The 12019-nt window shown below is 46.6% G+C and overlaps 1 protein-coding gene across 7 annotated transcripts in view; it reads right to left on the bottom strand.

The window, feature by feature from the left end:
- The window catches only part of LOC138739474 (NEDD4-binding protein 2-like 1), a 111542-nt gene extending 101537 nt beyond the window's left edge, over positions 1–10005 (bottom strand). For 4 of the 7 annotated variants that reach the window (XM_069891609.1, XM_069891611.1, XM_069891612.1 and 1 more), the window contains exon 1: positions 9792–10004. In XM_069891609.1, the coding sequence (XP_069747710.1) occupies positions 9792–9937 (146 nt within the window). In that variant the 5' untranslated portion in view covers positions 9938–10004. Of the gene's footprint in view, positions 1–9791 lie in introns of all 7 variants that reach the window. The other 3 variants (XM_069891607.1, XM_069891608.1, XM_069891606.1) reach the window with 2 other exon arrangements.
- Between the last annotated feature and the right edge of the window lie 2014 nt (positions 10006–12019).

Genomic DNA, 12019 nt, shown 5'->3' on the forward strand with positions numbered 1-12019 from the left:
GACCAGTCCAGGCATTGATAAGTATAATTGGGAAGGGCTTGCATATTGTAGTGTGAATTCAGCTTTAGATTTAGTAATAAATACTTGTATAAACTGAACTGCTCTCGGTGTGTGTGTCTATTTTCTTTCGGTAGCTTGAACACTGTGACCAATCTAAAACGAACAAAGTGAGAGGTACAAGTTTACCCAAGACAACTAGGACTAGAGGACATAGTTTAAGAATACAGGGAAGGCCATTCAAGACAGAAATGAGGAGAATTTTTTTTACCCAGAGTTGTGGTTCTGTGGAATACATTGCCAGAGGGTAGTGGGGGAAGATTCATTGGATAGATTTAAGAGAGTTGGCTAAGACCCTTGTGGGCAGAGGAGTTAAGGGTTATGGGGATAAGGCTGGGATTGGTTATTGAAAGGGAAAGATCAGCCATGATCCAATAAATGGCAGTGCTGGCTCAAAGGGCCAATTGGCCTACTCCAGCACCTATTGTCTATTGTCTAATTCTTTATAGAAACCTGGAAGAAGAGGTTTTCTTTTGGAAAAAACCCAAGAAGGTGCAAGTTTCTTCGATAAGACACTTCAGATGCTGATTGAAGAAGATCAGTTTGTGTGTCCAACAAACCATCAAAGATCTTACTGAGTGCAGACAACTTAAGTTAATTCACCAGAGCCTGGTGAATATACAGGTACACGATCCTTTATCCGGACTTCTAAAATCCAGAAAGCTCCAAAATCCGGTAAGTGGGGAGAGAGGCACCCGGCCCTTGGGGGAGGTGGCAGAGGGCTGGCTCATTGATATTGAAACGATGCAATGCCCCAGCCAGAATATCCTGTTTCTGGGGATACAATGGTGCTCAGGCCAAAGAAATATTTCTGCGACTGCCAAGAATGAAACATTTAATTTGCCATCCCCTCAAATAAAACAGACAACCAGAGCCTCGTGGGCCTCTTTAAGTTATTGCTGGCGGCACATATCCCATCTTACCATGCTCTTTAAACCTCCTTATAGGGTTTCCTGTACATTCCAGAAAGCAACATTCCAGAACAACAGGCTGCTTTTGGCAGAGCAAAACAAACTGCTGAACAAGTATTGCCACTCGCCTCCCTCCATGCAGGTGTTCCTTTTAAATTACAGATCTTGGCAAAATCTCCGCCTGGTGCGCCACTTGCTACAACCCATTTGATACCAGGACATTCGCCAATTCTGGGTTGCTTAGGATTTTTCTAGCACCTGTCTGTAGTGACACTGAACCGACTACTGACCAACAAGAGTTTGTCATGTATTATGCAAAACAGTCTAAGCAAGGGAACAGCTGTTGCTGTGGAAACTTTATCACTGGACATTCTATCTTATCAAGACTTTGTTAATTTTTTAAAAAATAGCACTCTTAGCTGTTGCTTTTACTATCCATAATGTCTCTAAGCACACTCAGAGAAACTGAACAACAATTTGTAGATACATAATCGCAGTCTGAATGCAAAGTTACTTTGTAAGTTGACTGCAGTAGGAAACATTGTATATATTTTGATTCATCCCAGAACAAAGAAAAACAGCTCATGGGGTTGGGGCTGTGGAAGCCTTTAAAAACACTAAATTGGCTAATTTTCCATCCTGACTCGTTATAGGGATTCAACACAGCCACTTGGGGCATCTGTTGCGGGAACTTGACTGGGAACAGCATCCTAGCGTCAAATGTCAACCCAGAAAAAACAGGTGCCCCTAGGTACACCCTGGATGTATACCTGCCACCCTGCCCCCTACCTTACCATTGGTTAGCACAGTGACAGGCATCTGGGCTCTATGCATAGGATGTGCCTAAGCGTGAGGCACGGGATGCACAATCCAAGAGAGGGCTCAGGCACCTGATGAATGACCTTGCATGGCCTGCCTCACAGACGTTGGTGGTAAGGGTGCTCACATTTGCCAGCTAAGCTGGAGAAACCTGGGATATGAATCTGTAACCAAACAAATACCTTTTTCTACCCTCCCCTCTGACACTGGGGAGCAGCTCCTACAGCACCTTGCCCCATCGTAACAATGACCTTGTTTGGTCAGGGGTGAAGGGGCTGGTGAGGTGTTTTCATTGAATTTGACTATGTGCCTTGTCCAGCATTTGGATAAAACTAGTGTATTTATTAACCCACTTGATTAATATTTTTTTTAAAACATGTCATTGTTTGAATAACATGCAGTTATTCATTGTCTCATGATCGGTGAGTGCTGTGACCTCCGAGGGGTGGATGGTATTGGGAAGAGTTGTGGCAGTCAAATGACAGCACTACCCCCAACATAGTCGGAGGACACACCAGCTGCCAATCAGCGTTTGGTTCCGCCCACCCATTAGTGTACACCTTGCTGTTTGTACCATGTAAATTACCTGGACTGGACTCTCCAGCCTGCCTGTACTTGGCCTTGGGTCTTTGTAATTGGATTAATCCTCCTGGCACTGAGCCATTGGTCTCCTGTAAATAAAATGGGCTGTTTCTAGTATATTCTGCTTTTATTTTTTAAGTACAGGAGAGTTGCTGCTTCAGTGGGAAGATAGGTGTGGAAATTTGTCTGGTGAAAAGGAAGCTGAAAGGGAAGGTGTGGCATCCTCTGTAGTTGCAATATTTCCTCTAATTTTTAGTAGTCAGTGTGTACAAAAATCTTATGTTGTGCAAATTTATTTACTGTAACAAAAGTATGTGCGCACTTAACACTTGTCCCGTGCTGAAGTTGTACAAACTGGAACAGGAAAAGTGAAGTGATGTAAATTAGTGATATGCAAATATAAAAGTTGTAAAACCAACTAACTAGTAAACAGGAACAACTAAGATATTATTTTCAACAAGTATTATTATTAATTACTACATTATTTTAGGTAACTAACCTTTTGTGCACACATTAATTTCCTTTCGGCGCTGGTTGCAAAACGTGTGCACGTGCACAAGGATTGAAAAGAAGTCTCATTAAAAGCTTAATTATTGGTGATGATGAAGAGTTAATATGGAAATTACTTCTTCACAATGCTTGAGTGAAAGAAGGGGCTGATGGGTGGCATCAAATCGAAGGTGGTGGGAAATTACAGAATATTCTGCAATTACAGAGGTTGGTGCAGTGAAGGGGCTATCTAATGCTTGCCAAGGGTGGGAGGAAAGGTTAGCAGAGATTTACAGAAATAATGGAATATTTATATCCCAATCTAGGACACCAAGCAACTGTGGTTTTCTTTGTGGCCATCATTTATCTATTTCTATTATTAATTCATCAATCATTAAAAACTAAATAAATCATTCCTTTCCCAACTCTTTGAATTATGTAATAACTCAGTGCATTGATTAATCTTATAATGTTTCTCTATTACTTAAAACACAAAAGTGCTGGAAAAACTTAGCAGGTCACACAGTACTTCTACATCCTAATAAGAAACTAACGTTTCCTCCTAAGCCCTTTGTTAAGGTATGAACAAAAATCTGTCAGGCATCGAAATACAGATGCTCCTCAACTTACAATGGGATTACGTTCCGGCAAACCCATCGTAAGTCGAAAAAAATTGTGTTGACAAAGAATATAGGTATACCTTGTACACCGACAGCACTGTATCAGTCCCCACACCAATCGCACTGCTCTGCTCTCTCTCCAAGGTGCTTTATCATTCCTAACACCCAGGTCTCCCACTATAGCACCATATCAGTCCCCACACTGATCCCACTGCCCCGCTCTCTCCCGTCAGAACTGTATCAGTCCCATATTGATCCTACAGCCTTTTATCATTCCCAACACTAATCACACAGCCTAGCTCTCCCCCGATAGCACTGTATCAGTCCCCACACTGATCCCGCTGCTCTGCTCATTCCCGAATTCTCCATGTCAATTCCCTCACTGATTCCCACTGCCCCACTTTCTCCCAACAGTGGTGTATTGGTCCCTGCAAGCTTTCCAAGTGAACTAAAAGTGATTAACCAAGGAGGCTACAAAGAATTCACCTTAGAGTAATTATCATCATTTATTGGTAAAATCAACGATGCTTGCAATGACCTTTATCATATTACATGAAAGTAAATAACATTCATGCTATTTTACCACTGTAATTTTTTGAAAAACTGAAGTCAAACCATCATAAGTAGGGGAGCATCTATAAAAGGTGGGGAGAAGAGAGGAAGGAGGAAGTGGAGGAATACAGGCTTACAGATAAGAAGTCACAGGTGGATAGAGGTGGGAATGTAGAAGAAAAAAAACTGAGAAGATGTAGGGAGGTAGCTCTCTGAATGGAGAGGTAAGGGGTGGAGCACTGTAAGAAAGGAGGCAGCAGGATAGGGAAAGAGAGAGACTCGGGAGGGGTTTAATGGAAACTGAAGAAGTCGATGTTATCTGTTTGAAGAGTGCCCAAATGTTATATTAGGTGTTGTTCCTCCAATTTGTGGATGTTCTCAGTTTTGAAGTACACGAGACATTGGACAGACATGTTGGCGTAGGTGCGGAATTGAAATGACTGGCCACTATTGCAGTTGAAGGAGTGAACATGCTTAACAAAGTGATCTTCCAGTCTACGACCAGTCTCTTCGATGTAGAGGTGACCACAAAAAGAACACCAGAGAGCTCCTCCTCACATCATTTCTCAACTTTTTTCTCTTCAACCCACCCTGTGACCTGTTAAGCCTATGATCCTACCCCACCCTTCCATCCAAACACACTTCCTCCCACCCCTTCATCTATCCTCTCCTGTTCCCCTCCCGCCCCTTCATCCATCCTCTCCTGTTCCCCTCCCGCCCCTTCATCCACCCTTCGTTCCTCCCCGTCCCTTCATCCACCCTTCGTTCCTCCCCGCCCCTTCATCCACCCTTCGTTCCTCCCCGCCCCTTCATCCACCCTTTGTTCCTCCCCACCCCTTCATCCACCCTCCCCTCCCGCCCCTTCATCCACTCTCTTCTCCTCCCTTCCCCGCCCCTTCATCTACCCTCTCTTCCCTGCCCCTTCATAGTCTTCTCCTCCTTCCCTCCAACCCCCACGTCTATTCTCTCCCTCCATCCATCCTCTCCTCCCACCCCTTCATCCATCCTCTCCTCCTTCAGCCCTTCATCAATCTTCTCAACCTCCCCCCCCTTCATCCATCCTCTCCTGCATGCGTATGACGCTGTCACTCTTATCAATGTGATGACGTTGTCACTCTTATATACTGTGTATTACAGGAAACCATTTTAGTTCTGTGTTAAAGAATGAATGAAGCATCATATCTAAGTGTGCAGTGTTTGTCCTTGAAACATCAAATACATAAGAGTGGTGACGAGGATGGGACTGGACCCCCTCAATGCTCCAGACCTTCAAGTAAAGATTTAAAAGGGAAACACAAGTTCATTCTCACAGTCAACCCCACAAGCTCAACCACAAAGAACAAAGAAAAGATTCAAAATGGCAGAGGCACAGTTCATGGAGTTAGAAGAAAACTGGTATGACTATGTGGAATGATTTGATCATCCCTGTGTATGCAATAATATTTCCTGATACTGTGCCTATTAATCAAAAGAAATCACTGTTTTTAAGCCAAATGGGCAGTAAAACTTTTAAGTTGTTAAAAAAAATCTCAGCTCCTGAAACCCTGGATCTAAAAGTTATGCACAGTTGCGCGCTCAAATAGGGGAATATCCAAGTCCCAAAACAGCATTTGTAGCTGAAAGGCAAAGATTTTATTACAGAGAACAGACAAATCTGTAAGCGAATATTTGGCGGAACTACATAAACACTTACGCCACTGTGAATTTAGTCAATTCCTAAACATGCACGGAGACCAAATAATGGGCTTAGCCAACCACAATGCCAGACAGTAAAAAAAAGTAACTCTTAATTCTGCATATGAAACAGGCTTGGGTTTTGAGCTGGCTGATTATAGCATGGACATCTGCCAAGGTGAAACCCGTGGTGGGCAAATTTTCCCACCAAAACTGCTTTCACTGCTGAAAAAGTAACTATACTGCTATTTCAGATGGTCTAAGTGGAACACATCAAACCAAAGTGCCCAAGAAACAAAGGTTAAAAGGATAAAAAGAAGGGACAGAGATACGAAAAAACACCCCACTGGAGTGAAAATGATGGAAGAGGACAAAAGCCCAAGCACTGAAACAAAGAACTCAGAAGAAAATAAGATGGGGGACATCATGTATATTTGTGGATTGAATGATAGAAAACCAGAATTCTATACCAAGGTGAAAATCAACAATGAACTTCTTTGAATGGAGCTGAACACAGGAGTAGCAGTTTCTCTATTGCCATTAAATTTAAAACAACTCCTGCCTCATCTCATCATAATGTTAAAAAAAGTCACAGGGAGAAAGTCGTATTTGGAAAATGCAACTTAAATGTGAAATATAAAGAAAAAATGCCAAAAACTACCCCTCTACATCATAGATACCAAAGGGCCAGTGATGTTTGGAAAAAGCTGGCTATCACACATTTAACTGGATTGGATAGAAACTGGATGCATAATGAACGTGCCTAGAAGACGAGTCAAAGTTGGAATAAATTCTCAAGAAGTATCAGAGGGTTTTAAAAAAAGGCCTGGGGAAAATCCAAGAAGTTCAAGCAAAATGACATTTGAAACCAGGCGTTGAGCCTGAGTTTTTTTAAAACCCAGAACGGTACCTTTTGCCATAAAAGGAAAGAGTGACAGACTGGAAGACAAGGGAATATTAGAGAAAGTCCAATGCAGCAAATGGGAAGCCCCCATTGTGTCTGTGCAAAAAGCCCACAGGGAAATCTGAAAATGTGGTGATTAGAAAGTCACCATTAATCAGGCTTTGCAGATACCAGATTACCCTATACACAAAGCAGAAGAATTATTCCAAGCCTAGAATGGAGGAAAGAAATTCACCAAGTCAGATTTATCACAAGTCATCCAAATAGAATTGGATGACTCAAAGAAATATGTGGTGATCAATACTCATTTGGGGTTATTCAACTACACTTGAATGCCATATTTCAAGTGGCCATGGACAAATTATTACATGGTTGCTACCTCAATGACATTATAATGACTGGTCAAGATGACACTGAGGACCTATCCAATCTAGAAAAGGTCTTAACCAGATTGCAAGAAGCAAACTCTGGCTGCGCCAAGACAAATGTGTATTTATGGTACCTTCCATCACATATCTGGGCTTTATAATTAACAGTGAAGGAGTACAAATGGACACCTTTGGCACCAAAGTTGCCCGCAAAGCACCCTACCTAACAAACCGAGCCGAACTGGAGTCATTCTTGGGTTTGGATAACGGTTACCAGAAGCACGTTCCAAATATTTTGACGCTGTGCAGCCCACTAAACCAACTGTTTAAAAAAAAGACCAGAAACAGTATTGGAATAATGAGACTAGTTAACGTTGTGGACTACTTGAAAGAAATACTAACATCAAGCAACATTTTTGTCCACTATGACCTAAACAAAGAAGTTACTCTGGTGGTGGTCATGTCGCCAGTAGGATTAGGAACAGTATTGTCACAGATAACTAAGATCTAGAAACAATATATAGTCCAACTAAGAGTGGTGGATGATCCTATGGCCACACCCACAGCTCACAATCCTGATGAGGTCCCAGATGAAATTCCATGAAATAAAACTCCGTCTTAACCAAGATGCTCTCAGCCAAGCAGTTCCACAATTCAACAGAGCACCTCTCTGACTCCTCAGAGCAGCCCTATGACTCAGCCACACAGCCTTACACATCCTGCTCAATCCTTCAAACCTAAGCTACACTCAAATGGGGGTCGTCAAAGACAAACTTCATAGTCCACACCATTAAATGAGCTATTACCTCTAAAAGCAAAGAGTACGGAGAAGTCACAAAGTACCCAAGTGGAGTCTACCTCTCTGAGACTATCAAAGAGAGCAAAATGTCCTCCAGTGACTGAAAGACTATGTTCAATGACTTGGTATCCAACACATCATACTTATTTTATAATTACTCATAATCTTCACCCTTGGTCTACGGGCACAACCCTCTCCTCCTCCCCTCCCTCCGTCCACCCTCTCCTTCCCACCCTCTCCTCCCTTCCCTCCGTACACCCTCTCCCCCTCCGCTCTGTCCACCCTCTCATCCTCCCCTCCCTCCATCCACCCTCTCCTCCTTCCCTCCCTCCGTCCACCCTTTACACCCCCTCCGTCCACCCTCTCCTCCTTCCCTCCCTCCGTCCACCCTTTACTCCCCCTCCGTCCACCCTCTCCTCCTCCTCCCCTCCCTCCACCCTCTCCTCTTCCCCTCCCTCCGTCCACCCTCTCCTCCTCCCCTCCCTCAGTCCACCCTCTCCTCCTCCCCACCTGCTGTCCACCCTCTCCTCCTCCCTTCCCTCCATTCACTCTCTCCTCCCCCCTCTGTCCACCCTCTCCTCCTTTCCCTCTGTCCACCCTCTCCCCTCCCCCTCTGTCCACCCACTCCCCCTCTGTCCACCCTCTCCCCCTCCCCTCCTCTCCCCCTCCCCTCCTCTCCCCCTCCCCTCCTCTCCCCCTCCCCTCCTCTCCCCCTCCCCTCCTCTCCCCCTCCCCTCCTCTCCCCCTCCCCTCCTCTCCCCCTCCCCTCCTCTCCCCCTCCCCTCCTCTCCCCCTCCCCTCCTCTCCCCCTCCCCTCCTCTCCCCCTCCCCTCCTCTCCCCCTCCCCTCCTCTCCCCCTCCCCTCCTCTCCCCCTCCCCTCCTCTCCCCCTCCCCTCCTCTCCCCCTCCCCTCCTCTCCCCCCTCCCCTCCTCTCCCCCTCCCCTCCTCTCCCCCTCCCCTCCTCTCCCCCTCCCCTCCTCTCCCCCTCCCCTCCTCTCCCCCTCCCCTCCTCTCCCCCTCCCCTCCTCTCCCCCTCCCCTCCTCTCCCCCTCCCCTCCTCTCCCCCTCCCCTCCTCTCCCCCTCCCCTCCTCTCCCCCTCCCCTCCTCTCCCCCTCCCCTCCTCTCCCCCTCCCCTCCTCTCCCCCTCCCCTCCTCTCCCCCTCCCCTCCTCTCCCCCTCCCCTCCTCTCCCCCTCCCCTCCTCTCCCCCTCCCCTCCTCTCCCCCTCCCCTCCTCTCCCCCTCCCCTCCTCTCCCCCTCCCCTCCTCTCCCCCTCCCCTCCTCTCCCCTCCCCTCCTCTCCCCCTCCCCTCCTCTCCCCCTCCCCTCCTCTCCCCCTCCCCTCCTCTCCCCCTCCCCTCCTCTCCCCCTCCCCTCCTCTCCCCCTCCCCTCCTCCTCTGTCCACCCTCTCCCCCTCCCCTCCTCTCCCCTCCCCTCTGTCCACCCTCTCCCCCTCCCCTCCTCTCCCCCTCTGTCCACCCTCTCCCCCTCCCCTCCTCTCCCCCTCTGTCCACCCTCTCCCCCTCCCCTCCTCTCCCCCTCTGTCCACCCTCTCCCCCTCCCCTCCTCTCCCCCTCTGTCCACCCTCTCCCCCTCTGTCCACCCTCTCCCCCTCTGTCCACCCTCTCCCCCTCCCCTCCTCTCCCCCTCTGTCCACCCTCTCCCCCTCCCCTCCTCTCCCCCTCTGTCCACCCTCTCCCCCTCCCCTCCTCTCCCCCTCTGTCCACCCTCTCCCTCTCCCCTCCTCTCCCCCTCTGTCCACCCTCTCCCCCTCCCCTCCTTTCCCCCTCTGTCCACCCTCTCCCCCTCCCCTCCTCTCCCCCTCTGTCCAGCCTCTCCTCCTCCCCCTCGTTTTTAATCCAGGCGCTAGCCTGCGTTGTTTACATCTTTTACTTCCCCTCGACTGACTTCGGATGTTGCACTTCCGTGTATTGCCGGCGATCTCAGCGGCTGCCGACTTGACTGATTAACTCTGTATTTGACCGTTCCCATCATCTTGACACGATGGGACAAACCTGGCGAGAGTGGATTTGCCTGATCCAGGAAGTCCTCTCAGTAGGTAAAGTCGTTTTCTCTTCCCAGAGCGGCGTTGGCGCGGTTTCACGCCGGGTTGCATCAGGCTCAGGTTCTGGAGCGAACGCGCCAAACTCTCCGCCGACATCGCCGTGGGAAATCGCGAGCGGCTCGTTTCGCAACACCTTTCCGCAGTGCGTGACGTAACCGATGACGAGCCCAGCATTCCCGTGACTCGCGGCCTTCCTTCAACAACAACAACAACAATGCCACGTCACGTGGCGGAGGAAGCGAAGGCAGCGAGCGTGTGGACGCGGAAGTGCTGCAGAAGCTCAGCGCCTGCTTTATTTCTTTGGCTCATGGCATGAGGAAGAATTCAAGGCCGAAACGTCGCTTAATATATATCTATATTTGCTGCCCATTGTAAGAAGTGCCTTTGTGTTCCCAAAATAAGCTCGAGACAAAAGTGGAGAACAAAGAACATTGGTTTACATGTACAACATTGCAAGGTTGGGTACTCTCCCCCTCCCTGGGGAAAGTACCCCGAGGGCGGGAAGCTTCTTTGTTTTTATACATTTTTCAATTCACCTCCCCTTACATTTGTCTTACATTTATCCTTCTTGGATTGGTTTGGCACTTTTCCCTATTTGCCTGACTCTTGACTGACTCCGACTTTCTCCTATCCCGTACTCGCACCTCCTTTCCCACCCCCTATTAAACAAGCCCTTTGTGTGTACGTGCATATTTCTATATCTGCTTAAATTCCTCTGTTAATCAGTCCTTACCTTCAGCTGAATATGCCTGAGATTATCTGATCTCAGAAGCTGAGCAGGATCAGGACTGGTCAGTATTTGGAGGGCAGACCACCTCTGTAAGTTTCTGTGAAGGCGCTGGACAAAGTTTAATGAATTTCATGCATGTTACATTCTAAATGTAGTATTACATGACAATAATGGAACCATTGCTTTTTAAAAGTGTGGATAGCCACTCGTGTTGAAGCCCATTAGCTCCTGTCTGAGCAGTAGTTTGGATCACTTCCCACTTGCCTACTGCAACAACACATCTATAGCAGGCAGACGTCATCTCATTGGGCTACACAAAGCCCTGGACAGCATAGGCACATACTTCAGGATGCTTTATCAACCTTCAGCATTCAACAGCATCATCCCCTCAAAACTGATCAGCAAACTCCAAGACCTGGGGCTCAAAACTCCACTGTGTAATTGGATCCTGGATTTCCTCACTTCCAGAGCTGAATCAGTGAAGATTGATAAGAATATCTTCACAATCTCCCCTGCTCTCGTTCCTTTATACCTATCACTGTGGCCTGGTACAGCACCATTGACAAATTTGCTGACAATACCATGGTAGTGGATTGTATAAAATGGGGTGATATGTCACGGTGAAGAAATCACATCAGTACCTCTACTTCCTCAGGTGTTTATAGGGGTTTTGTATGACATCAGAAACCTTGACAAACTTCTACAGGTTGGTAAAGTGTGCTGACCGGCTGCATTACAATCTGGTATGTGGAAAGCCTGAAAAAGGCAGTGGACACAGCTGAGTGCAATGTGGGCAAAACTCTTCCCCCTTGAGAAAATCTACATGGAACATTGCTGTCAGAGATCAGCAGCCATCACCAAGAAGGATATACTCTGTTCTCGCTGCTGCCGTCATGACGAACGTATAGGTGCCACAAGACTCGTACCACCAGGTTCAGGAATAGTTGCTATCAGATTCCAAAACAACAAACTGACTTTGCACATGACTGATGACTGAATATTTTTTTCTCTATAGCTCAGTTTGTTTACATTTTTCTCTTTTGTATATGTATCTTTTCTTGAGTACTACTGATAGGTAGAAATTCTGCCTGGCCCACAGGATAAGGAATCTCAGGATAGTATGTGATGTCATGTATGTACTCTGAACTCTGATCCTCTATCTCAGAATAGACTCCAGCTTGCAGAAATGTCAGAAATCTACATACAAAGTCAGTGTTTAAAAACATTCATTACATACGTGTGCACATTGTGTAGTTATTTTTTGTAAATAAATTTAAATGTTAATTTTGTAAATTTAAATGTTAATTCTGCCTCACATACAGGAAAAGAATCTCAGGGTTGTATGTGATGTTATATATGTACCCTGACAATAAATCTGAAGTACAATGAAAATATTCATGTCCAAAATGTCATGTTCATATTAAAAACATTTGTAATATAATTTTTTT

Source organism: Narcine bancroftii, chromosome 7 (assembly GCF_036971445.1).
Source record: "Narcine bancroftii isolate sNarBan1 chromosome 7, sNarBan1.hap1, whole genome shotgun sequence".
Taxonomy (NCBI): domain Eukaryota; kingdom Metazoa; phylum Chordata; class Chondrichthyes; order Torpediniformes; family Narcinidae; genus Narcine; species Narcine bancroftii.